The sequence below is a fragment of the Balaenoptera borealis genome, assembly GCF_965194805.1.
Source record: "Balaenoptera borealis genome assembly, chromosome: 11".
NCBI classification, from domain to species: Eukaryota; Metazoa; Chordata; class Mammalia; order Artiodactyla; family Balaenopteridae; genus Balaenoptera; species Balaenoptera borealis.
Genome location: NC_138868.1, coordinates 52,887,649 through 52,915,596, shown reverse-complemented (window position 1 = coordinate 52,915,596; position 27,948 = coordinate 52,887,649). Strand labels below are relative to the sequence as shown.

Genomic DNA, 27,948 nt, shown 5'->3' with positions numbered 1-27,948 from the left:
GAGCCTCTGTTGCCTCATCTGTAAAGCAAGATGACAAGCCCAGCTTCACTGGGTTGTTGAGAAGATTAAATGAGATGACGTTTGTGAAAGTGCTTTGCCAGCAATTGGCACTTCGTGGAAGCGTAGGAAATGTCAGCCCCACCCACTCCTCCCCCACTGACCCGGAGCAAGTCAGTAGATAGGCAGGCTCACCACTAACTGTGAGGCAGGACATGCCCCAGAGGGTAGAGGGTGATGCAGGGTGCCCTCCTCATCGGTCAAGTGCACTCAGACCAGCATGTCCCCCTTCATCTGTTTGTCTCGGCCCCCTAACCTTCGGCCTGCCAGCTCACCTCCTCCCCAGTGTCTCCCTCTCAGCTCGCCAGCTGCCTGTCTGCCAGGAGCTTTCAAGGCCCAGGTCTCTGCCTCCCTTGAGGCCACAGAGAACCTAGGGGCCCAGGCCTGAGGGGTTAAGCCTCAGGTGAAGACTATTCCTTCCCAATCCTGCTGCAGCTCCTGTAAATAACTTGATGGGGTCGAGTTAGGATAAGGACATGCATGACTCCTACCCAGGCTGAGGGCGGCCTCTGATAACACAGAGGCACCCTGAGGGTCTGAAAACCTCCCCCTACACTTACAGAGTGTGTTATTTACCAGTGTCTTCTCCCCAGAGTTGGATCTATTTTGTGGTAACAGCTCAGACGAGAAACACCCTGCCAAGCATGCAGCACCGGGTAAGGGCATGAGGTACATGTTTGTTCCACCACCACCAACAGAACTAGCCAGTGTCTCCCTACTTCCCTTTCAGCACTCCCTCCACAGAGCCCTGAATATGGGTGCTTCTGATCACCCGGAGGTTGGCTGATCTCAGCCCATGGCAGCCAGCTTTGGAACTTCTAGCACAGACTGGATTCTGGGGACACGGAGCCAAAGCAGACAGACCTGGCCCTGCCCTCGAAGAGCTCCCAGGCCCACGTGAGCTAAGCTGCCCTCCTTCTGGGTCTCACCAGGGCCCACTGCCCCCTTGTTTGGGTTCCTACTATTTACCCCTCCCCACCTCCCAGCTGCAATTCACCCACCACCTCCAGACTGCCATTTTCAGGTGGAGCCAAGAACCTACTTCCAGAACGCTCCCCGCACCTCAGCAGCCCTAGCAGCCCCTTCCCTTCATAGGACTAACCCAACCGCCTGTTCTGCTGACACTAGGGCAGGGCCTGCTCCAAGGAGGAGGACCTTTGCACTTGAGTGTCTGGACTTGTGACCGTGGCCATGGCTCTGCGCCCAAGTCTAGAAGTGGCCTCTGCCTGCTCCTCTGCCCCACCCAGTTACCTCCCTTCCCTTCCCACCTCTCTCCCTTTTTCCTCCCCTGCCCCCTGCCCCTCCTTCCTCTTTCCTCAGTCACCTGGATCCCAGGTTCAGATTCGCCCACCCCTTACCCTCCGTGTCTACCAACGGGGCCTCAGCGGCTGCTGCGAGGGACCCTTCCCGCCCCACCACTCACACCCTCCCCAGAGCCCTTTGGCTTCAGGGGTGTCCATGATGAAGCCCCCAAGTGTCATATCATAGAGAACAGTGGTCCAAAGTACATGACAGTTTGCAGGCTGCAAGTCAGGCCCTGCCACATACTGCGACCTGGGTGAGTCACTGTCCCTCCCTAAGGCTGTTTTCCCCTCTGTAACCTAAGCATCAAAATGCATGGATCCTCAGCCATAGAAAGGAATGAAGTGCTGACACATGCTCCAACATGGATGAACTTGAAAACATTGTGCTAAGTCAAAGAGGCCAGTCACAAAAGGTCACATATTGTGTGATTCTATGTATACAAAATGTTCAGAATCAGCAAATCTATAGAGACAAAGTAGATTAGTGATTGCCCGGGGTTGTGGGGAGGGGAGAAAGGAAGTGACACTGTTGATGTGTACTGGGATATTGGGGAGGGTAATGAAAGTGTTCTAAAACTGATTGTGACGATTGATGGTTGCATAACTGTGAATACACTAAAAACCGTTGAATTGTACCAGGTAAATAGGTAAATTATATGGTATGGGAATTATATCTCAATAAAGCTTTTTTAAAAAAAAAACCCTTAGACTCCTAATTGTACCTACCTCATAGGGTTGTGAAGAGATAGAAATAATGTATGTAAAGTTTCTAGCACGTAGTAGGCACCAAGAAGTGAGTTATCATCATTGCTATTACTAAGAGGAGGCCCAGGAGAGCCCTGCCCAGCCTATCATGGAAGCCTTGACCTTTGGACTCTCAAAAGTGACAAGTCCAAACCCCCCACCCCATATATACCCTCATCACCCGAGGGAGTTCTTCTTTCATCAGCTGGAAAGGGCTAGTTTAAAGAACCCCAAGTCAAGGGAGCTGAAGCAGATCTGGAACTCCGACCTTCCCCCTCACCTCCCTGCCCCTCACCAGCCGCCTCTGGTCAAGTGACCAGGCTGTCAACTAGCTTCTCCAGGATAAGGTTTCAGGTCAGCCAGAGTGTATAAAGACAGGTGCCAAGCCAGAGGCTGCAGGGACGACAGCAAATGACAGAGGGGTGATCAGGTCCCTGCTGCCACCTCCTGGGATGGAGCCCTAAGGAGCCTTAAAGAGACCCTATGCTTCCCCCACTTTGGCTGGACTCACAGGTAAGACCCCACTCTCCACCCCACCTTCCTCCTCCATGTTCTCCCCACGCGGCAGCCTACGGAGAACAGCCAGGAGCTGTCAGGGGTCGCTAACCATAGCAGGACAGAGCCGGTAGAGGTGGAGTCAAGATGAGGGAACGGCAGCCCTGATGAGGGCACTATGGAGGGGCTGGGACTCCACCCCAACTCCTGTGTCACTCACCCAGGACTCACTTCCCCCTTGCCCTGCTGGCTGCCTCTGCTGTGATTTTGCAAATCCCCATAGATAAAGAGGTGGCTTTCTCCTTAGTCTGGCCCAGAGTCCCCAGGATTCCCCCAGAGCATAAAGCCCTTTCCCCATGAGGCCCCCTCTCCTGAGTGGGGGGGCACCCCAGCTCTGCTCAGACGGCTTCCTCAGCGGGGATGCAGTAGAGGCTTTGCCAGGAGGGTGGAGTCAGGCAGCGTATCTCAGAAAAGGGGCTTCTGATCCCTGCTTCAGAGCCACCACGGAGAACTTGTTTCTAATGCAGATTCCCAGACCCCAGCTCAGACCTGAATCTTCGGGGCTGAGGGCCAAGAATACACTCTGTAAACAAGCAGCTCAGGGATCCTGAGCTCTCCCTGAAGTCTGAGACTCTGGGTGGTGGAACAGGAACAGGTGCTAGACAGACCTGTGCTCTAATCCCAGCTCCATCCCATTAGCCTTATGATTAGCTGAAGCCCTCAAAGCCCCAGGGCCCTTGTTTATGCAGACAATCATAGCAGCTACCTTGTATGCCTTATAAAGGGGTTGAATTAGTCAACGCCTGTAAAGCCCTCAGCACGGTGCCTGGTGCAGGAAGCACTCAGCAGATGTTAATGGGGCACCACGACTCTGGGCGTGCAGGCTGAAATGCCCCATCCCTCACGTGCCCCAGCAGAGCACAGGAAGGAGGGTCTGCTCTACGCTTCACCTTTGCCAGTGGGAAAGTTCTTCTGGCTGCTAGGGCTCCCTGGGTACCAATTCAGGAGGCTGGAGTAAAGGGGGAAGGAGGTAAGGAGCACTGGCCTCAGGGCCCCTGCCTGTGCCCACCATCGTGGCCTCCCCCCTGCCCTGCCCGCACTTGATCAGTGACAGTCTAGAGCCCTCCCCACCTGAGTCCACGCCCGTCCACTCCACCTCCCGTGGCGGGCTCAGGACAGCCTCTGGAATAGGCTCCAGCTTCACCCTTGGCTGCTGCTCTTGACCAAGTTCAGGCTCCAACACCTCTTGCTGCACCATCCCTTCAACCTCACTTGTCTCTGAGCCTCCAGTTGCTCCCTTCCAGTCCATCCTTGACACCTGCACCAGCCCGATCCAAACAGGTCTCATGGTGTCATTTCTCAACTTGAAGACACCAACCAGTCCCTGTTCTCGCTAGATTAAGTACAGCTGTGGCATTTGAGGCCCTCCACCAAAGAACACTGTGGGCATCTCAGATCTTGTTGCCCATTTCCCCACCTCAGCAAGTGGGGTCCCTTGGTCACCTGGTCCTCCCTGGACCCCTCTGGCCCTGGGCCATCCCTGTACCAGGCTGTACAGAGAACCAAAATAAGTAGCCCCAGTCCCTGCTTTGGGACCCCCCCCCCCCACATCTAGGCAGGAAACCATTGCAGTTAATGAGTTAATTCTAGGGAGTTCCCTGGCAGTCCAGTGGTTAAGACTCCACGCTTCCACTGCAGGCGGCACAGGTTCGATCCCTGGTTGGGCAACTAAAATCCCGCATGCCGTGCAGCGTGGCCAAAAAAAAAAAAAACAGAGCTAATTCTAAAGAAGGTGTGGGACAGAGGCAGTTGAGGACAAAGGAGGTTCAGAAGGGAAGCCGTGCCTGATGGTTCAGCCCCTCTGGCCAGAGGACACAGGCTCCCCCTGGGACACGGACCCAGCCCATGAGGCAAAGCCCACGAAGTGCTCCCTGCAGGGCCTGGCCCGTCGCAAACACTCCATGCCAGGGGCCCATGGCAGGAAATGCACTGAGTCACACAGCCCTGGGGGGGATCCCACCTCTGCTCCTCAGTTCCTAACTCTGAAAGTGGAATTAAGATACCTAACTTGCAGGACTCTTCTATTAGAGCCTGGGTGGCCACCAAGGTTTTGAAAAAGGGACACTTGTACAACCAGCCAGAGACACTAGAGAAAACAACTCCCAAGGGCCTCCCCGCCCCGAGAGTCGGGCCCTCAGATTCCTGAAGCCGAGGTGCCCAGCAGCATAGCTCCTGTCAGAGGAGGGGAAAGGCCAGGGCTTGAGGGAAGGGAGGCTGACAGGATGCAGGCACTGGCAGCTGTTCCCACACACAACCAGGCACCTTCATTCCAGCCCCAGACAGAGGAGCCAGAGCCTCCCTGCCGGGACTGAGCCTGCCTGGCAGCTGCTGGGCTTCTGCAGGCCAAGGGGAAGGAGGACAGTGTCCCCCCCGCACACCTGCAGTGCTGTCCCCTCAGCCAGGCTCAGCTCCACGCCAACCTCCCGAGGGGCCAGATCCTCCTTGGACCTTCTCAGGGAGGCAGCACAGAAAGGCAGGCAGACGGGCTGTGGGAGGAGCATTGCAGAGGGAGCCTGAGGCCTGACTGCGTGCCGTGCACCAGTCTCAGCCTCTCTGGGCACATTTTCTCCCTCTGCCAAGCTGGACACCGATGCCCACCCACCCAGCCCTCCTCGCCAAGCTCTTGTTCTATGTGCTTAGCACTTAATTCCCCAGAGAGGGGTTTTGCATGTAATTTAAAGGGCTTTGAATGCCCTCAACAAAAAAGCAAGACGGTGGATATCCACCCTACCACATCCACTGGGGCCCCTGAGTGGAAGGAACGGTGAAGGGGGCCTTATTGCCACCACAAGAACCTGGCTGGAGTTCTGTGAATTTGAGGAAGTCTCTTTCCATCTTAAGCCTCTCTTTTCTCACCTGTTAAATGGATTTAAATGCTGTCCTGGCCTCTTTCCAGGGCTGTTTCAAGCCCAGTAGAGCAGAGTGAACCAGGCTCTGACACTGGTGGCTGGTAACACTGAGCAAGCCAACACCTCTGAGCCTCCATTTGCTCATCCAAACGCAGGGAGAGGAGGGGGAAGCTACCTCTCAGGAAAGCTGTGAGAATTCAGTGAGATTGCGTGTAAAGCTCCACTGCAAGAGCCTCACGCCCCACAGCCATTCCCTCCTCCTACCCTAATCGGTGCCCTGGACTCTCGCACAAGCGCACGCCCTTCCCTGCACCTGGAACCCCCCTCCCACTTCTCCAGCTGCTAGAATTCTGCCCACTTTTCAAGGCCCTCCTCCCACCCCCCACCATGAAACTGTCCTAATTCCACCTCACAAACAAGAGAGAGGGTTTCTCCCTCCTTTGGGTCCCTTCCTGATGGTTCCTTCCTTCCAACATTGATCCAGCCCATCTTGCACTGCAGTTATGTGTGGGTGTGTCTAATGCCCCCACAAGACTCCTTGAGAGCTCCCCACGGGCAGGTCACACAGACTGTTTTTACTCATCTCCAGATTTCCTGGAGCGCCAAGCACATAACTTAGCATGAGCTGGGTCTTAGGGAGGTCCATAGGCCACGACAAGGACTTTGGACTTTGTTCTGAATAACTAGGCGGGGCGAGGGCAGTTGGAGAGCTTTAAAACAGGGGAGTGACATGATCTGAATTATGCTTGGACACTAGGTTAGGTCCCCATCCAGAAAATCTCCTCCTGCATTTGCTGTCCAGGCCTAACATTCCAGAATCGGTGCACAATTCCCTTTACGACTCAGTAACCGTCAAAATGCATACAATCCTTATATGTAAGCTATATCTCAACTTTAAAAGTTTTAAAAATAAAAGTAAAATGTTAAGTGCAATTTCATGCTGGGAGAGATCAAAATAAAAGCACCCCCTTCCCCGGGGCAGGATTCAAAAGTTGTCCCTCCACACTATGACCCAGGCTTCCAGACTGGGATGCAGTGGCTGGTGAGCTCCCATCTCAACCTATCCTCCGTCTCACCTCCTTCGTTCCCTTTGGATAATTCTACACCTATCTGTGTTCCTGAATGTGAGCTCCGTGGGGGCAAGGGCCAAACATGATTCATTCCATATCTTTCCTTCCCTAGTACCTGCCATAGTGGTCAAGAAATAGCTGATCATTAAGATAGTCACTTACACCTTAGCATGAATTAGAAACATCAGCTCCTTCTTAAGAACAGACTTTTCTAGGGAAAGGCGACAGCAAGCATAAGAGTCCAGGGAGCCATGTGGGTTGAAGAGACAGGACAAGGAGAACCAGAGTTGTAGACCACAGTCCTGAAAGAAGCCTCAAGTGGTCACCCCTATCTTTTGGAATCCATTTCACCACAGGTGAATAGGTAATATATCATTCCCATTTACCCAAGAGAGGTTAAATAATGTATCTAATGTCCCTCACCCATTAGTAAGCCATGAAGACAGGGCAGGAACTCAGGTTTCCTCACCACAGGACCAGAGTTTTTCCATTACTGTAGAGAAGGGGGCACACACTCTGCCCACTTAACAGTTAACTCTGTGGGACTGGCCCTGGCTCCAGGGGTGACAATGCTGAAGGGTCCAGGATCCCAGCACACTGGGGGGCGCCGAGTGTGTGAGTTGGGGTGCCCATGGGTATGAACTGCTAAGAGATGGCATCAGCACCAAAGGCCTGTGCCAGCTTCCCAAGGTAACCAAGGCTAAACCAGGACCCTCATGTACACATGCCCCTGGTCCACTAGCAGTAAGATGGGTGCAGGCACAAGTGCACACCTGGGGGCAGGGAGGGGGCACAGTCCCCCTCAGAGCCCTGGGGAGGCCGAGCAGCAGAGGGGCCCAGGGTCAGTCACCGCCCCCCCTACCCCGTCCCTCCACAGCAGAACACCAGCCCGGGAGTCCTACAGTGTCGGGAGGAAACATCTCTAGTCACAGGCTAAATGTCTTTAGTGACAGAGAAGCAATCACAGGCTGAGAAGGACTGTGTTTGTTTTAAGTAAAGAAGAGTACATTCAGGCAGGCTTGGAGGAAACAACAACTACAACCCTGCATCCAAGATGGCTAGCAGTTTAACTGAGCCATGAGGCACATTTATTTTGTTGATTTGGGACGGCAGGGCCTAAAGTGATGAGACTTGGCAGGCTCTCTCTCCATACACCTCAGGGAGCAGGCCTTTCCCCAGGAAGCAGCCTGAGGCTGGGGAAGGAGAACGGGGTTGGGGGGTTGCCTGTCCCTGCCTGAGCCTTTATACAGTGAAGACCCACCTCCAACCGGGAAGGGAGAGGGGGCAGGGTGAGGATGGCAAGAGATAAGGGAGGAAAGTGACCTGTTCGTATAAGTCAAATCCACACAGCTAAGCACAGCCATGCACAGGCTTTTCCCTTATAAACACCCTCCTGATGCTGAGGGGGGCCTGGGGACGGGCCCAGAGGGCATGGGCTCTATCCCCTCCTCTGGCCTGTCTCCTGCAGCCTCCTCCATGCACTGAAGCCCAGGGCTGTGCAGCAGCCTCTCTCCTTGGACCTCCGCTGGGCCCTGGAGGGACCGGGCAGAGCCCCTGGGACCATGGTTGGACTGAAGCCTTCAGAGGTGCCTCCCACAACGGCTGTGAAGTTCCTGGGGGCGGGCACAGCGGCCTGCTTTGCTGACCTCCTCACCTTCCCACTGGACACGGCCAAGGTCCGCCTGCAGGTAGGCGCCCTTTGGCCGAGGGTCATTATTCCCATCAGCGGAGGGGCTGAGTTCTCCACCGGGGCACCTGCAGTGTCTGCCCGCTCGCTCTTCCTCACAGCGGACCCTGAGCAGGCCACTCACCCCACTGCCCACGACCCTGCCTCGCCACCTCCCCATCGCCATCACCCAAGACCAAAAGATCTTAATTCCTTGGCAGGACGTGCCAGGGCCCTTCATGGCCTTGCCCTGCTTTGTAAGCCAAAAAGTGAGAAGTAGAAGTAAGGAATTACTGGGTGAGCTTGGGCAAGCCACTGACAACTTGTACCAAGAAAAACAAACCACCCTCTGTTTTCCCTGAGGATCCAACACCACACTGTGTACAACAGTTTGTGGGCTGGAAACTGCTATGCAAAACTGTCACTTTTACTGGGATGTGACGCTGTGATCATGCTTGTTCCGAGGTCCAGCCCCAAGCAGGCCCCCCTGCACACAGCCCCGTCCACCCCCCACCCAGCTCCTCACACCGCTGTGGGGTGTCCCTCAGATCCAGGGGGAGAACCAGGCGGCCCGGAGCGCGCAGTACCGCGGGGTGCTGGGCACCATCCTGACCATGGTGCGCACCGAGGGCCCCCGCAGCCCCTACAAAGGGCTGGTCGCCGGCCTGCAGCGCCAGATGAGCTTCGCCTCCGTCCGCATCGGCCTCTACGACTCCGTCAAGCAGTTCTACACCCCCAAGGGATCGGACCGTGAGTGCCGAGGGGGTGGGCGGAAGCAGAATCTAGGCTGTGGGTCAGAAGACCAGGGCAGTGCAGACTCAGAGGCAGAGCTGGGGCATGAGAAGTTGGTAACATGCCCATGAGGAGACTCTGAGCCTCCGTTAAGGAGGCTCTGGAACCTTGGCCCAAGAGAGGAAGGCATCGAGCAGGGGAAGCCCCCAGAGATCAGCATCAGGCCCAGAGAGGTGCTGGGTGGCGGAACACTGGCCCACTCACTCTCCTCCCCTCCAGACTCCAGCATCACTACCCGGATTTTGGCGGGCTGCACCACCGGGGCCATGGCAGTGACCTGTGCCCAGCCCACGGATGTGGTGAAGATCCGATTTCAGGCCAGCGTGCAAGCTGGGCCCGGGAGCAATAGGAAGTACAGCGGGACAATGGATGCCTACAGGACCATCGCCAGGGAGGAAGGGGTTCGGGGCCTGTGGAAAGGTAGGTCTGGACTCCAGGTTCAGGGGGTCTTGGGCAGTGATTTCCCTACCCTAGGGCTGGAGCAGGGAACTGGGCAAGGGGGGGAGCTCCCAGCACGTGTATTCCAGCGACTCTAAAGGAACATCCCAACCATTGCAACATCCCAGCTGACCCGCCACCCTGCCCCAAATTCAGTTCAGTTTGCCAACTCTTCACCATGCGCAGGACTGTGAGGGAGAGAGAAATGAATAGAAGACATCCTCGTGGTTCTCACAGTCACACAGAGGAGAGGGGACATGTCAAGGAGCAGCCATTCCACAGGGCAGGATATGCTGGGTTCACGTGGAGGGGCAGGGCCGGAGGCAGGAGAGGCCATGTGGGCTGGGGGTTGGGGCAGGGGGAGGTGACGCACAATCTGGGCCTCAAAGGCTCAGCCGGCTCCCGGTGTGCAGAGAGGGAGGGAAGGGCCTCCCCAGCAAAGGCCTATGAGGGTGACTGCAGGGCATGGAGAAGAAACACAAGCCATGAGGAGGGGGCTTCCTTGGGAACAAGGCTTTAGGGTTCCCTACGTGTCTGAGTGGTGGCCACCTTGACAAATGCTGTTGTCTCTCCCACGTGCGGCCGGGGCTCACGTGAATCTTGCAGAGGAAACAGTGACCCAGTGAAGGTTAAAGGCAGGACACCTGGGTCACAGCCTCACTTGCTGTGTGCCTTCCTGGAGCCTGGCCCTCATCTGTGAAACCAGGAGGTGGTCTTGACGCTCTCCAAGGGCCCTGCCAGGGCTACATCCTGTCACTGTTCCAAGAGCCCAGCCTCCCTCTCCCAAAGAAAGGCTTCCTTTTCTGGCTCTAGCCAGGTCTCAGGAAGGCATATTTTAATTTTGATAGATATTGCAGATTATCCTCTGAAATGTGGCCCAAACAAACACAAGAGGGCCTCTCTGTTTTTTGTCTCTAAGATGGACAAGGATAACCTGAGAGTTTTTAAACATCAGAAAGGAAAGTATGGAATCTGCCCACCTGAGGTGGGCTCCTCTGAGACCTCTGGAATGGGGCACCATGTCCCCCCACCTGGGGCCTGTGGCCTTGCAGCCAGGGGGTCCACTTCTCCTCTTCCCCACTCATCAGCCCCACCCCCTCCCTGACAGGAACTCTGCCCAACATCACGAGGAATGCCATCATCAACTGTGCTGAGATGGTGACCTACGACGTCATCAAGGAGAAGCTGCTAGACTACCACCTGCTCACCGGTGAGGCCCTGGGCTCCAGGCAGACGGCCCTCCCATAGCAGAGAGGGAACCCGGGACTCCAGAGAGTGGGCACCACCCACAGGCAACTGGGCTTTAGAAAGAGTAGAGGGAGGTGCAGTGCCCAGCAAAAAGTGCCCAGTACATCATTATGAGGAGTAGGAAAGAAACCCGGACAGGAGGCCAGAGACCTGGCTTCCAGCCCCGTGCCACCTCTCCCCGTGCACCTTTAAGCAAGGGTCACCTTCTCTGACTACAGTTTCCTCCAACTAGGTGGTTGGACTGGATTACCTTCCAACTCTGGGACAGCCCAGTTCTGTTTTACATGTCCTTACCAAGAGGTCCGCCCTGGGCACTGTGAGAGATTTGGAAAACACTATCCTTACACTCAGGGAGTTCACAATTTCATGAGGGACAAACAATGGACACATATGAAACAGAAAGCAGAAAGCAAGGGCACTCCTCATCTCACAGCCCAATATTTGCTCTTCCCTAACCTGCGACAGACAACTTCCCCTGCCACTTCATCTCTGCCTTTGGAGCTGGCTTCTGTGCCACAGTGGTGGCCTCCCCAGTGGATGTGGTGAAGACCCGGTATATGAACTCACCCCCAGGCCACTACCGCAGCCCCTTCGACTGTATGCTGAAGATGGTGACCCAGGAGGGCCCCACAGCCTTCTATAAGGGGTGAGCCTCCCCTCCTGCTGCCAGTACTCCCTTTTAGAGAAGCAGGCCTCCCTCCCCACCTCCCTTCCTTCCCCGCATGTGGATTGTGTCTACCATGGGTCCACCTGGAAACACACTGGTGAACAGCACAGGTGTAAATGCCGCAAAGGACAAGTATAAAGACCTACGGAAATGATTTTTAGAAAGAGTGGACCAGATCTGATTTGGAGAGTCAGGGAGGCTTATCCGAAAGAAAGGTGTCTAGGCATAGGTCAAAGTGCCATCCCCAAACGTCCTGGGCAGGGGAGGAGGAGGGAAAGGTGGTTGGTAATCCTGAGACTTTTCCCTGACCCACTGCCATCACTGTGGATCACCACAGTCAGCAGCCCAAGTGCCCAATGTGCTTCATGTTTTCCTGCTTCTCTGCCTTGGCATTTACTGTTCCCTCTGCATGCAATGCCTTTCCTGCGCCATCCACATGCTCTACATCTTAGCTGTCCTTCAAGACTAGTTCAAATGCCACCTCCTCCCTAACACTCTCAGGTGTAAATTTTCCCCCTCTGTGAAATTCAGCGATACTTCCTCCACACCATTTTTATGGGATCTACCACTTCCTACTTTGTATCAATATTATAGCATTTGAAAGTTTAAATTATCCCCCATGCTAGAGTGCAGGCTCCTTGCAGCCAAGGACTGTGGCTTATACAGTTGACCCTTGAACAATGAGAGGGTTAGGGGCATGGACCCCATACAGTTGAAAATACGTGGACAATTTATAGTCAGCCCTCCATACATGAGGTTCCTCCGTTGCCATGGTTCCTCCATATCCCTGGTTCCACATCCACAGATTCAACCAACCACGGATCCAACCAACTGCAGATCATACAGTACTGTAGTATTTAATATTGAAAAAAGATCTGTGTGTAAGTGGACCCTCACGGTTCAAACCTGTGTTGTTCAAGGGTCAACTGTATACATCTTCCACATCCCAGAGTCCCCAGCACCAAGGCAGCACTCTATAGTGTAGTTATCAACAATCATCATGACTGCTAAGTCCCTAAGTATGAGGCCTTTTGCTAAGCACTTCACAAATATTATCTCACCCCCATGAACTGGGCCGTGTTCTCCACATTTACTGGGGAAGAGACTGAGACTCAGAAAGGTCATGGAACTTGTCCCAGCTCACAAAGTTTGAACGGCAGAGCCACGGCTCAAACCCTGACCATCAGATACCACCCACGTTGTCCGTCCCACGCTAAGCTCTTTGCTTGGCCCTCTTACCTCCACCACTGAAGATAGTCTTCTGGCGCCCAGCGTTAGATTGGGCCCAACAAGCAACCACGTTCTCGACCCTGGGATGACGTCACAAAACTGAGTTCCAGCTGACAGTTCTTTGCCTGTAAGTGCCTCCATCATTTCACTCTTCAGCTGTGGCCACTTGTCTCTGTTTGTACTTTCACTTGGCAAACATTCACTGAGCATCTTGCGGGTGCTGGGCCCTGTGCTGTGCTTCCTTTGAAGAGCAGCCAACCAGTAAGGGACATTTATTGAGGATTTACTAATACCGAGCCTGGTGCTATGTGCTGTACCTTAACTCATTTAATCCTCTCGACAACTCTTTGCGGTAGGTGGTGTTGTCCTCATGTTACAAGTAAGTAAGCCGAGGCTGAGAAAGATTAAGTTCAAGAAGCTGGTCCAGCTAGGATGTGAATCCAGGTCTAACGCCAGAGTGCACATTCGTTGTCCCCGTGCTACACGCCCTGTGAGGGGCCCAGGCTGAGGGTTCAGGAGAGGCCTTGGTGGGAGGTTCTGGTGCCCAAGCTGAGTCCCACGGAGCCAAGAGCAAACAGCCCGGCAAGGAGAGAAGGAGATATTCCAAGCAGAAGGAGCAACATGGGCAAAGCTGTGGGAGGAAGCGTCTGGCAGGAGCTGAGGACCAGGAGGGGATTAGCAGAGAGAGAGGCTGAAGAAGAGCGGGGGCCGGGCCGCTCCCCGAGTCTGCGAAGCACAGCCGAGGGGAGGCTCTCGCCCGGCCGTGCTACCTGCCGCAGCACTGGCAGGCTCTCCGTAGAGTAGCTAAATTTGGTGTCACGTTGTTTTCGCCCTGGGGGGCCTCCAGCTGGAGTCCGGGGTCTCTGCAGGGGTGGCCACTCAGCTTGTAAATGAGCCCAGAAACACCCAGCAGCAGAGTGGAGTCAGGTGGTTTTAACTGAGCTACTTAACCTCGGTTTCTGAAGAGAAAAACCTGGCAACAATCATAGCTACCTGATAGAACTGTGAGAATTAACTGCCTGACACAGTAACACGGCTCAAAATGTTAGTCTTCTTTCCTTTCCCAACTCCAGCTTCTGCCTAAATTCCTTCAGCAGAGAAGAAAATGACTGAACAATCTCAGAAAATGCTCGTGACGAACAGAAGGCTGGTCCTGTGGCACCAGCGCCGAGGGGGGAGCACATAGATCCATGCGGGACTCAAGTCCACCCACCTGACCATGTGGTTGTTTCTCTCATCAGATTTACACCCTCCTTTTTGCGTCTGGGAGCCTGGAATGTGGTGATGTTCGTCACCTACGAGCAACTGAAACGGGCCTTGATGAAAGTCCAGATGCTACGGGAATCTCCGTTTTGACTAAGACAAGGCCACTTGGTACTTAACTAGGACAAAACCAGTTAAGGATGGAATAAAGCAGCGGGTCCACACACACAAGGACGTAGACCCACACATGTTTACAAAACTGTTTACTTGCTGCTGACTCAAGAAATAGAAGAGGAGGAAGGACTGTGGTCTTCAGTGCTTTGTCTTAAGAATACCTTTGTTTTGCACTGACAAAATGGAAAATAAATTACATTAATTTGTGAAACCCATCAGGTTGGATGCCTAACATTTAGGCAAGGAAAAACAGATCCATTTGGATAAAACGGAAGTTTGCAAACTTACGTCCCCTGAAAAATCTGATTAGACGATGAATTATAAACAGGAAAGGGACAGGAGTGGCATGCGATTCACTTGGAAATCAGCTAAGGAGTCTAGAGGGGCACCGCCAAAGCAACACAAAGCTTTTGACTGCAGCCTTCGGTTAGCCGTGGATCATCAGCTATATTTGTAGCGTGCCTGCTGTGTAAAACCCACTGGGATTCCAGGAAACGTGAGAAGAAAAGGAGAAAACCTAGAACCTGTGTCAAAGGAGCACTGCTGAGCCAGTGTGAGGCTTAGACCCATAAATGTTTGCTGATGACACTGGAGAATCAAGAGGGCAGCCTCAGTCTTCTTTCCTGTAAAATGAGAGTAATAATCCCTTTCCTCCTACCTCACTTGGGGTGTTTATGAGGATCAAGTGAGAAGCTGGGCAAGAAAGTACATTATAAAAGCAAAAGCTCTGTACAAATGTAAATATAAGGACCATGCCTTGGGAAAGATTTTGTCAGTCAGTGAGGAAGTGCCAGGGAAGAAGTTTTTGAAAGTCACAGTGGTCTAGAGGTGAGACCAAAGGAACCAGGGGTTCGGGGGCCAGGGGTGACAGAGAATGATGTGCAGCTGCGGGAGCCCCCCACTCCCTGCTGGACTGTGAGGCACCTTGAAGGGTGTGGAGTTTTGGGACAAAGAGATAAATACTGGGCTGAGAGCCTAAAGTACCAGGACTCAGAATTTTTGGAAAATTACTATGACTCAATAAAGGAATTCACACCTTGAGTGTGGGAATGAGAATAGCCACTTTTCTGCCTTCTCTTTCTTGGATGGAATCACCCTTTCTCACTTCAGGCTTCCTGTGTCAGCGCTGGGCCACACCTGGCCCACACACATACACTGCCTTCTGCCCTTCTGCAGGCTGGTTGCTCTGTCGTTTAGGGGTTCGGCTCCTCCATCTGTAAAAGGCAGGCTTGAACCAGATAACCTCCTTCTGAACTTAACTGGCCGTATCTCACATTGATAACTGGGACCCAGAATGCCAGACTTTCTGCTTCTTAGCAGCCTGTGTGGCTCTGATGACAGAACTGGGTTCAAACCACACACACACACACACACACAACTATTAGCAACCTAACCATGGGGAATCCTTGCACCTCAGAGTCCTACAGAGAAGTGGGAATGACAATCCTCACTTTGCAGGAGGTGCTCAGTGATGTCATCCTTCCTTCCCTACTCTGACTCCTCTGCACCCTGGGGAAAAACGAACATCCACTTTCCGAAATCAGCACTTTCCTAAATCTAAATCATAATTTTAGAGCATCTACATATACGAAGTGGAAAGTCCAAGCAAAAGCAAAAAAATAAAAATTATTTTGATTTAATGTCTGGTTCGGCTTTCAAATAAAAGCTATATTTAAAACTTTCTTTTGACTTGACGGCATGTGCAAATCATTTTTAAACACTTGGTCTTGATTTGTTAAGTTCCTAGAGGCCAAGCACTATGCCTTCCATGAGTTTCTATGTAGCAATATTAACCCATCATCTATCCAGAGTATACTATTCAGATGATGCTGCTGAAAGAGAGGGGATAAATGCTTCCGAGAGATATTTTGATTGAGATCAGAAGCCTAGTGACCTCCAACTTCAGGCTTTTGGGAGAGGGAAAACAAGATTGGTGGGAGGTCTTCTGAGGTTTTTCTGGGCAAAATACTAGATCTCTTTCCCCACTTCTTAAAGACAGAGGTTGAACCAAATGACCTAAGACTAAAGTTCTGTGATTCTAAGAACTAAGAGCTTCCTCCAAGTCACAGGCATTCCCTTCCTAGTCCTGCCTCCCAATTTCTGCCACCAGGAAGCCAGGGATGCAAACTCCTGAGGTCAGATCACCAGCTGAGGCCAATACCCATTCCCTCACTGCACCCTCACAGACACCTACCTCCATCAAGTCATTCAAAATGTTACTGAACCAAACTTGAATCCTCTCGCCCACACACAGTAAAGCTGATCTACTGACACTGGGTTGTGGTGAAGGAAAGTATAGCACTTATTGCAGGGCACCAAGCAAGGAGTTCAGGAAAGCTAGTACTCAAAACATGCGAACTCCCTAATGGTTTTTGTTTTGTTTTGTTTGTTTTTGGCTGGGTAGAGTCTTAGTTGTGACACGCTGGATCTTTCGTCACAGCACACAGGCTTCTCTCTAGTTGTGGTGCACGGGCTTGTCTTTAGTTGTGGCACACAGGCTCAGTAGTTGCAGTGCATGGGCTCTCTAGCTGCAGCACGCGGGCTTAGTTTCCCTGTGGCATGTGCGATCTTAGTTCCCCGACCAAGGATCGAACCCGCATCCCCTGCATTAGAAGGCGGACTCTTAACCACCAGGGACCACTAGGGAAGTCCCCCCCCCACCACCAGGTATTGAACCAGTGCCCCCTGCAGTGGAAGCACAGAGTCTTACCCACTAGACCACCAGGGAAGTCCCAGCAAAGCATTTTTAAAGGCAAAGTGAGAGAGGGGCATCCCAGGGTCTGTGAACAGCTTGTGCACAATTCTCTGATTGGTTGATGGTGAGGTAAGAGGACGATGTCACAGGGGTAACATTATCAATCCTTAGGCGCCAGTAGGTCTGGGGACTATGGGCTCATCATCATCAAGTAGTTAATTTCTTCCATTCCGTGGGAGTTTTAACAACTGTAAAACTACTCAGGAAATGTGCATCAGATACGATTATCTAGGTACTTCACAGAGGAGCTAAAGCAGAGACTATAGGAGAGGGGTCTGTCCCAGGAAGGCCCCATAGGGTCCCGCTGGGTTATAGAAAGAAATCTGCTTTTTCACAAACTCTTCTACTATATCAGGAAAAATGAGATAGTTTGACCCCTGACTCAGTCACATTGGTGACATAGTGGATTATTGACTTCACAGAAATCTTGTTAGTAAAAGTAATATTTTTAAAGGAATATTTTATTCAGGAGGAATGAATGTTAAGTAAGGAAATATAATTATACCTCTATAGATGAGTTAATTTGTGTCGGGACACTCTGAAAACTACAGAGCGCTATACAAACCAAAGTATTCATTGTGCATACATCGTTAGCCACACATTGTACAAGGTGCTGAGGTGAACGAGGCCCGTCCTGCCTTCAGGGAGTTCACTGGGGTGGTGGATGGTGGGGCAGGAGAGACAACGATATAGTGTGATGAGAGCCACTGTACGGAAATGCACAAGGCACTCGAGAGCAGAAACCCAGATGAAGGACACCTGACCTGGTTTGGGGCCCAGGAAGCTTCTTTGCAGAGGACACCTAAAGGACAAATAGGAGTTATCCTAGCAAAAGAGGGGAAAGTCATTCTAGGTAGAGGGAATGGCTTGTACAAAGGCCTAGAAAGAAGCAAGAACAAGGGGCATTCAAGTATTGCCAGCTATCAGCATGGCTAGGTTGCAGACTAAAGGGAAGCAGTGAGAGAGATGGGGATAAAGAGGAAAACAGGGGCCCTGAAAGGCTGGAGAAGCCACATATTATGGACTGAATATTTGTGCCCCCAAAATTCATATGTTGAAGCCCCAACACCCAATGTGATGGTATTTGGAGTGTGGGCCTTTGAGAGGTAATTAGGTTTAGATGAGGTCATGAGAGTAGCACCCCCATGATGGGATTAGCGTCCTTATAAGAAGAGGAAGAAAGACCAGAGTGCTCTCTCTCCACCGTGTGAGGACACAGTGAGAAGGCTGTCTGCATGTCAGGAAGAAGGCCCCCACCAGGGTACCTAATGGATGGGCACCTTGATCTTACTTCCCAGCTTCCAGACCTTAATGAGAAATAAACTCCTGTTGCTAAAGCCACCAGGTCTGTGATACATTGTTATGGCAGCCTGAGCTAAGACACCACATTAAGGAGTCTGGAGTACTCTGAGGGTAATGTGGAGCCACTGAAGTGTTTTAAATAGGGACGACTGACTGCAGTGCAGAGAATGAATCAGTGGAGTGGACTCTGGTCATAGGAAGATGAAGCTGTTGTCATAACCCAGACAAGAGTATTGGAAGTGGGAGTTGAGTGAATAGAATAGTAATAAAATCAATAGAAGATTCCATCTGGAAGGAGTAGTGAGAAAAAAGGACAGTGCTCACATGTTCTAAGTAACTTAGAAATACCCTCAGTAATAGTCCCAGCAAATCATTTTTTGGCCTCTGAACCAAACCACTTGGGTAGTAGCAGACTCACCATCCCCAGCTCTGCCTAGGAGAGAGTTTTCTGATAATGAATCAAAGGCACAGATCTTGTAGCATTTATTGCTTTGCCGACTTCTGTTATTTGTTAAACATATGCTGGGTCTGACATACATAGGGGACTAAGGTGCCCCTCCGACAGGCTCCCACAACCCTGGTCACACTGTGCCCACCTGTCTGATGGTCACACTAGCCTATAAGTTCCTTGCAGGCATGAACAGGGTATTGTTTACATCTGTATCCCTCGCCCTTAGTAGAGTGCCTGGAATATTGCAAACTTAATGAGTGAATGAATGAATGTTTTAATTTTTAAAAATTGTAATAAAAGTCACATAACATAAAATTTACCATCTTAACTATTTTTATGTGTTCAGTGACATTAAGTTCATTTATAATGTCGTGCAATCATCCAACCCGAGAACTCGTTTCATCTTGCAAAACCGAAATTCCATACCCATGAAACAATAACTCCCCATTTCCCTCTCCCAGGAAGCCCCTGGCAACCACCATTATACATTTTGTCTCTCAATTTTACTGTTCTAGGTAACTCATATAAGTGGAATCATATAGAATTTATCTTTTTGTGACTGGCTTATTTCACTTAGCATAATGTCCTCAAGGTTCATCATATAGCATGTGTCAGAATTTCCTTCTTTTAAAAGGATGAAAAATATTCCATTTTATATATATATATCTGTATGCCACATTTTGCTTATCCATTCTTCCATCAATGGATATACTTAGGTTGTGTTTACCTTTTGGCTATTGTGAATAATGCTGCTATGAACATCGGTGTACAAATATCTCTCCAAGACCCTGCTTTCCATTATTTTGGGTGTATACCCAGAAGTGGAATTGCTGGATCAATTGCTGGATCATTCTGTTTTTCAATTTTTGAGGGACTGCCATACTGTTTTCCACGGCAGCTGTACCACTCTACATTCCCACCAAGAGTGCACAGTGTTCCAATTTCTCCACATCCTTACCAACACTTATTTTCCATTTTAAAAAATAATAACCATTCTAATGAGTGTGAAGTGGTATCTCGTGGTTTTGATTTGCATTTCCCTGATGATTAGTGATATTGAGCATCTTTTCATTTGCTTATTGGCCATCTGTATATCTTCCTTGGAGAAATGTCGATTCAAGTCCTTTGCCCAACTTTGAATTGGGTTTTTGTTGTTGTTTTTGAGTTTTAGTAGTCCTCTATATATTCTGGATATTAACCTCTTATGAGATATGTGATTTGCAAATATTTTCTACCATTCTGTAGGTTGTCTTTTTACTCTGTCGATTGTATCCTTTGATGCACAAAAGTTTTTAATTTTCATGAGCTCCAATTTGTCTCTGTTTTCTTTTTTTTTTAATTAATTAATTTATTTATTTTTGGCTGCGTTGGGTCTTCATTGCTGCGCACGGCCTTTCTCTAGTTGTGGCGAGCGGGGGCTACTCTTCATTTCGGTGCACAGGCTTCTCATTGCGGTGGCTTCTCTTGTTGCAGAGCACAGGCTCTACGCACACGGGCTTCAGTAGTTGCGGCACGCGGGCTCAGTAGTTGTGGCTCGCGGGCTCTAGAGCACAGGCTCAGTAGTTGTGGCGCACGGACTTAGTTGCTCTGTGGCATGTGGGATCTTCCCGGACCAGGGCTCGAACCCGTGTTCCCTGCATTGGCAGGTGGATTCTTAACCACCGTGCCACCAGGGAAGTCCCAGTCTATGTTTTCTTTTGTTGCCTGTGCCTTCGGCATCACATTTAAGAAATCATTGCCAAATATAATGGTATGAAGCTTTTTATCCTGTGTTTTCTTCTAAGAGTTTTATAGGTTTTTTGGGTTTGTGGTTTTTTTTTGGTCACGAGGCATGAGGAATTTCCCCAACCAGGGATCAAACCCGTGCCCCCTGCATTAGAAGCGCAGAGTCTTAACCACTGGACCACCAGGGAAGTCCATATAGTTCTCTAGATCTTATATTTAGGTGTTTGATCCATTTTGAGTTAATTTGTGTGTATGATGTTAGGTAAGGATCCAAGTTCTCTCTAAAATAAATAAATTTTTAAGAGCTAAAGAAAACCCCTTCCTAAAATAGAGCTTTGCCTTTGAGAGCAAAAAACAATGAATAATCTATTTTGGCAGAGGGGGTGGGGATCTCTTGAGTATTCAAATATACATCTCAATTCATGTCAATGGAATGAGTATGAACCTTGTAACAAAAACCAAAGTTAGAATCCCAGTTCTGATACTTATTAGCTATGTGACATGGGTCAAATTCTTGGTCTCCTTAAGCCCCAGTTTATTTACCTATAAAACATGGGTAATAATTTGACAGAGAGCAAAAATCCACAGCTTTGTCCACTAGAAGTGGTAAACTTTGTAGGAAACAAACTGGATTCCTCATGCATTGTTGATGGAAATGTAAGATGGTAGAGCCACTTTGGAAATTTTTGAATTTTTTAAAATATTAAATATATATTTACCATCTGATCCAGCCATCCTACTTTTAGGTATTTACCCAAGAGAAATGAAATCATATGTCCACACAAAGATTTGTACATGAATGTCAATAACAGCATTATTCATAATAGCCCCAAACTGGAAATATGTAATCCAAATGCCCATCAACTGGTGAATACACACAAAATGTTCTATATCACTGTGATGGAATACTACTCAGCAATAAAAAAGGATCAGACTGCTGATTCATGCATCAACATGGATGAACCTCAAAAAACATTATGTTAAGTGAAAGAAGCCAGACACCAAAGACTACATTGCACTTATATGAAAATTTTAGAAAATGCAAAGCTGTAGAGACAGAAAGTAGATCAGTGGTCATCCAGGGCTGAGGTGAGAGAAGGAAATGACTGCAAACAGACACAACACAACTTTTGGGGGTGATGGAAGTGTTTTAAGACTGGATTGTGGTCATTATTGCACAACTGTATAAATTTACTAAGAATTAATTAAATCATACACTTAGCAATGAGTGAATTGTATGGTATTTAAGTTGTACCTCAATAAGCCTATTAAAAGTGCAAAAGGTTATGACAGTTCATGGCAGTACTACTGTAATAGACAAAAATTGGACACAACTGAAATGTCCCATCAACAGTAGAGTGAATACGCTGGATATGCTCATACAGTAGAGACTATACAGCAACGATAATTAAAGATCTACAACTTCATGTAACTTGGCTGAATCTCACAAATTTAATGTTGAGTGAAAGACAGAAAATAGTACAATTCCATGTATATGATGTTTAAGAACAGGCAAAACAAATATTTGATGTTAAAAATCAGTATAGGGACTTCCCTGGTGGTCCAGTGGCTAAGACTCCACGCTCCCAATGCAGGGGGTCCAGGTTCAATCCCCGGTCAGGGAACTAGATCCCACGTGCTGCACCTAAAAAAAAAAAAAAAAAAAAAAAAAGATCCTGCATGCCACAACTAAAATCTGATGCAGCCAAATAAATAAATAAATATGTTTTAAAAAATCAGTATAGTAGTTATTCTCTGGGAAAATAGTGACTGAGAAGGGACATGAGAGGTTGTTTCTGCGGTGTTAATAATGTTTCTTTTTAAATTTTTTTAGCTTTATTGAAGAATAATTGACAAATAATGTTAATGTTTCTTGATGAGTGCAAATTATATAGAGGCATTCACTATATGAAAGTTTATCAAGCTGTACACTTATGATTTGTGCACTGTTTAATAAGTATGTTATACTTCTATAAAAATTTTACTTAAAAGTGCACTCAGGGCTTCCCTGGTGGCGCAGTGGTTAAGAATCCACTTGCCAATGCAGGGGACCGGGTTCGAGCCCTGGTCGGGGAAGATCCCACATGCCGTGGAGCAACTAAGCCCATGCGCCACAACTACTGAGGCTGCGATCTAGAGCCCGCGAGCCACAACTAATGAAGCCTGCACGCTTAGAGCCCGTGCTCTGCAACAAAGAGTAGCCCCCGCTCGCTGCAACTAGAGAAAGCATGTGCACAGTAACAAAGACACAACTCAGCCACAAATAAATAAAAGAAAATTAAAAAAAAAAAAAAAAAAAGTGCACTCAACTTGAAGAAAGGACTACTGGTGATCTCCAAGAAGTGTGTGTGTGTGTGTGTGTGTGTGTCTGTATCTGTGTGTTTGTAGGGATGATGAGAGGTGCTAGCCACGTAAAGATCTGAGGAAAAGTGTTCCAGGAAAAGGGAACAAGCAGTCCACAGGTCCTATGGGAAGGAGCTTGGCATGTTCAGAGAACAGAAGAAAGACCTGTGTGGCTGGCGTAAAGTGAATGAAGAGATGAATGTGAGATCATTCATTTATTCATTCATCAGATATGTAAGAGTTGTGCCAGAAGCTGAGACATCAGAGGACAGCCAACTGTTCAGAAAGTTTGGCAGAGAAAGAAAGGAGAAAAAATAGCCACTGTAAAAAGAGTAGGAAAGTCCTGAGGGTATCTTTTAATTTATACACATACACACACACACACACACACACACACACACACACACACACACACACACACACACACAGTAGAAGAAAGGAAAGATTGAAGATAGGAGGAAAGGTCCTAGAGAAAACAGAAGAGCATACAATAATGGGTACAGGCAGAAGGGATCACTCTGGAAAGGATATGGTAAACCTAGAAATAAAACAGAGTCACATAGGCAAGAATTTTGAAATGGAGAGAAGCAAAATGAAGGCATTCTCCAATCCTTTCATTGAAATTTGAGGAACGGTCACATATGAGAGTAGATTAGTGAACCTGCATAATTATTTACAAGAATGATGATTTTAAAAGCTCTTTTTTCCTTAAAGTATAATTTAATGAAGAAACTGAGATCCTCTGATGCACCCCTCACACTGTTCTCTGCCGTGCTGAGCTGTCTGGAGCCCTCACCATGGGGCAGCCCGGGCATTCTAAAGTGTAAGGCACCAGGCCTCCAGCAGGCTCCCCACCAGCTGTCCCAGGGCCCTTGCACCATGGATAGGAAGTTCCACATCAGGCACAGCCACTCACGGAACAGGCTGCCCACCAACACGTGATAGGGTCTTGGAAATTCACAGAGGAAATACGCAAAGCAGATTGTCCTCTATATACCCACAGTCAGTTATGATACATATAACTTAATATACGTCATATATAACTTAATATAACTTAAATACGTCAAGAAAGATTGAATGCAAATAGTTTGAGGAACTATTACAGTCGAGATTATTTCACGCTGTACGTTTACCATTTATTGGGTATTATGCTAAAGGGTCTGAGGATAACACCATTATCATATTATACTGAGATTATAGAGGACATTATGAACAATGAGAAAAGTTATGCTTTAGGAGTTCCCTGGTGGCCTAGTGGTTAGGATTGCGGGCTTTCACTGCTGTGGCCCAGGTTCAGTCCCTGGTCTGGGAACTGAAATCCCACAAGTCGCCTGGCGTGGCCAAAAAAAAAAAAGGTATGCTTCATTGCCCAATTTTATTAGGGCTGACTGTCTAAGTTTTCTTGGCAAAAAAAGATAGCAGTACATTGATATTATGGATCAGTGTAGATCATCAAACTTTTTCTTTTTGAAATTTGAGGAATGGTCACATCTTCTACCAATAAAGCTAGTGGAAACTGCCAAAGAGGCATGGTGAGTGGTATAGGCTGGTCAGATCTCAAAAATGACATAAAGATGTGCATTTTGCCTGAGAAATATACTCAACTCTCTGAATCCCTATATTACAATATGCTACATAGTTTATACAACAAAGGATTTATTTGAACGTGTCAATATCTGAATTTTATTCTCCTGAAGGTTTTGTAATGAATTGAGTTCAAGATGACTAGGTGAGTACTTTGAAACTTTATATTTCTTTCAATAGATGAGCATACTAATGTTGCAGAGCTTGCAAATGTCCTTGAGATAGACATACCACTGGCTAAGGATGTTTCCATGTATTGCTGTTTGGGCTTTGCTCCTAAGAAGAGACATAAGTAACAAATGTGCAGCAAGTACATTCATCAAGGTGCAATATTCCATCTGCAAAAAGATTTAAAAGTACTTTCCATCCACAAAAGATACTCTTTTTATTCGATATAAGATGGCAATGAAAGGGACTCCCCTGGTGGTCTGGCGGTAAAGAATCCACCTTCCAATGCAGGGGATGTGGGTTCGATCCCTGGTCGGGAAATTAAGATCCCATGTGCCGCAGGGCAACTAAACCCGCGCACCACAACAACTGAGCTCACGCGCTTCAACTAGAGAGCCCACATGCCGCAAACTACAGAGCCCACGTGCCCTGGAGCCCGCGGGCCACAACTGGAGAGAGAAAACCTGCACGCCACAACTAGAGAGAAGCCTGTGCACTGCAACGGAAGATCCCGCGTGCCTCACCAAAGATCCCACGTGCCACAACTAGGACCCGATGCAACCAAAATAAATTAATTAATTTAATTAAATTAAAAAAAAAAAAAGATGGCAAGGAAAGTAGGAGTCCTGAAAAGAAGTTTTGTCAGCTCTGTTACTGATAGAAATAGTCAAGATCCAGCTGACACAGCCAGTATAAGCGATTTGGATCTGTCTACAGGACTCACAAAGCATATTGCTTTCCTATTTGACTCAACACTTTCCTTTGTAATGATGAGAGATCTCGTACCAAAAGTTGGCAGACTTTCACATAAGTCTCTGGACAGCTTCCTTACAGAACTAGAAAAGGTTCAAAACACTGATGAAGAAAAAGTGCAGACTGCAGAGATATTTTGATCAGGCACTCACTCTGAGAAACACCATACTGTCTCTGCATCATAATAATGATATAGTCACACAACTACATAGCCAGAACAATCAATTATGGTTTTCTTCTGAATCTCTTAAAAGGTGTGAGAGCCTTGTTGATTCGGACCCTGTGACTCGCAGCAGAGTTCTAAACAAAATTACACATGGCTTGTTTCCATGGCTCTTCTCATTAATGAATACAGCCCATCAGCAATAGTACTCCTCAGAATATTAGACCAGTTATCCAGAAGCCACTGCTCAGAAGTCAGATCCCTATTTCTTTTACTGGCCAAAGGTAGAAGACTTCAAAAACCATCAGATATATTTCAGAGCTAATACTGAGTATTAATAATGTTTTGGAGTCATAATCCTGAAGTAATTCCTACTTCAGATTAGCTCAGATGTTAAATGATGGGATGAGAAAAACCTTTTTCATTTGATTAAAACAGAACTATAAGGAAAGTTTGCTGTATCAATATGGATGTTCATAAAACATTGAAAATATTAAGGAATAAAGTGGGCTTGCAGGGATTTCTGTGAATGTGTCACCATATCTAAGCTTCTAGTCAACGTGTAAACAGAAAACTTGATGATGCTTCTGATGAGAAAGGAGAACCTGATTTACCATATTTAACTTCTGGCTCAGAGCAAATGAAGAATCCTGTGAAATGGTCACTGAGGAAGCAACAACGGATTCAACAACAAACACAACTCTGATGTTGCCACAACGAAAGTGACTGGCTTTCTCTTAAGCTGTGCTTTGAAATTCCACCATTTAGCTCTGAATTAAATGAGAAGTTTGTAGGAAAACTGCTACATACAACTTTTGCAGAGAAGAAAGCCTTCAAAGACTCTTGACATTCCAGCATAAAATACTCTCTACGTGTCCTTAACTTTGTTCACTCATTCAGGGAAGGTGCTTCAACACTGGATATTCACACTGAGGCCAGCTTTTTCAAGTCCACTTTACCATCTTATGCTGATACGGGAGTTCTACTTCTTGTAAATTAGAGATGCCATCATATCAGAATGGTTTAGAGTATCACCTTCCTCACTTCTCACTGCTAATCTTCATTTGCAGTAATTTAGTTACACCATTTGTTATTCACACTTGGTGTCTTTTTTTCTTTCTAAAAGTTAGCTTTATAGTGCCAGTCAAAAAAACTATTCTGCTGGTGCAGTATAACTTACACTTAATGATGTTAAAACTGTGTTGTAGGGCTTCCCTGGTGGCACAGTGGTTAAGAATCCGCCTGCCAATGCAGGGGACACAGGTTCGAGCCCTGGTCCGGGAAGATACCACATGCCGCGGAGCAACTAAGCCCGTGTGCCACAACTACTGAGCCTGCGCTCTAGAGCCCGCGAGCCACAACTACTGAGACCTCGTGCCACAACTACTGAAGCCCGCGCGCCTAGAGCCCATGCTCCACAACAAGAGAAGCCACCGCAATGAGAAACCTGCGCATTGCAACGAAGAGTAGCCCCTGCTCGCCGCAACTAGAGAAAGCCCGCGCGCAGCAGCGAAGACCCAACACAGCCAAAAATAAAATAAATAAAATAAATAAATTAATTAATTGAAAAAAAAAGTGTGTTGTATTGTAGTTTGGCAAACATTTAATTTTGTCTGGAGTCTTGCTCATTATAGCACATCCTAATGCAACAAAGAGCTCCTTTTTTTTTTTTTAATTGATCCCTAGGTTGTTTGTTTCTTTTTAACAAAGAACTTTTTAGCAATCAGCACTGTATTTTTATTTTAAGGCAAATCTACATTTCTGGGGTATTTTTGTTTTGTTTTTGTTTTTTGGGGGTTTTTTGGCCACAGCAAGCAGCATGCAGTATCTTAGCTCCCCGACCAGGGATTGAACCCAAGCTCCCAGCAGTGGAAGCATAGAGTCTTTTTTTTTTTTTAATTGGGGTATAATTGTTTTACAATGTTGTGTTAGTTTCTACTGTACAGCAAAATGGAGTTTCCTGTGCTATACAGCAGGTTCTCATTAGTTACCTATTTTATACATATTAGTTAGTGTATATATGTCATTGCCAATCTCCCAATTCAGCCCACCCTCCCTTTCCCCCCTTGGTGTCCATATATTTGTTCTCTACATCTGAGTCTCTATTTCTGCCTTGCAAACCGGTTAATCTGTACCATTTTTCTAGATTCCACATATATGTGTTAATATACGGTATTTGTTTTTCTCTTTCTGACTTACTTCACTCTGTATGACAGTCTCCAGGTCCATCCACGTCTCTACAAATGACCCAATTTTGTTCCTTTCTATGGCTGAGTAATATTCCATTATATATACGTACCACATCTTCTTTATCCGTTCATCTGTCGATGGGCATTTAGGTTGCTTCCATGACCTGGCTATTGTAAATAGTGCTGCAATGAACACTGAGATGCATGTGTCTTTTTTTTCTTTAATTAATTAATTTATTTATTTTATTTATTATTTATCTTTGGCTGCGTTGGGTCTTCATTGCTGCGTGCAGGCTTTCTCTAGTTGTGGCAAGTGGGGGCTACTCTTCCTTGCGGTGCATGGGCTTCTCATTGCAGTGGCTTCTCTTGATGTGGAGCATGGGCTCTAGGCACGTGGGCTTCAGTAGTTGTGGCACTTGGGCTCAGTAGTTGTGGCTCGCGGGCTCTAGAGCGCAGGCTCAGTAGTTGTGGCGCACGGGCTTAGTTGCTCCGCAGCATGTGGGATCTTCCCGGACCAG

At 48.2% G+C, this 27,948-nt stretch overlaps 1 protein-coding gene across 3 annotated transcripts; it reads left to right on the top strand.

Annotated features, from left to right (window-relative positions):
- Window positions 1-45: 45 nt before the first annotated feature.
- UCP3 (uncoupling protein 3) lies at window positions 46-26,758 on the top strand. Of its 3 annotated transcripts, XM_082343226.1 has the most exons (8): window positions 46-2,618; window positions 8,048-8,267; window positions 8,794-8,995; window positions 9,257-9,457; window positions 10,584-10,685; window positions 11,189-11,369; window positions 24,271-24,302; window positions 26,450-26,490. In XM_082343226.1, exons 2-7 carry the CDS (start codon window positions 8,142-8,144, stop codon window positions 24,296-24,298), a joined length of 840 nt encoding a protein of 279 aa, XP_082199352.1. In that variant the 5' UTR covers window positions 46-2,618; window positions 8,048-8,141; the 3' UTR covers window positions 24,299-24,302; window positions 26,450-26,490. The 3 variants fall into 3 exon arrangements, with proteins under 3 accessions (XP_082199352.1, XP_082199350.1, XP_082199351.1); XM_082343224.1 differs by lacking the exon at window positions 24,271-24,302 and having other exon boundaries at window positions 26,450-26,758; XM_082343225.1 differs by lacking the exons at window positions 24,271-24,302; window positions 26,450-26,490 and adding an exon at window positions 13,862-15,055 and having other exon boundaries at window positions 2,449-2,618.
- The last annotated feature ends 1,190 nt before the right edge of the window (window positions 26,759-27,948 follow it).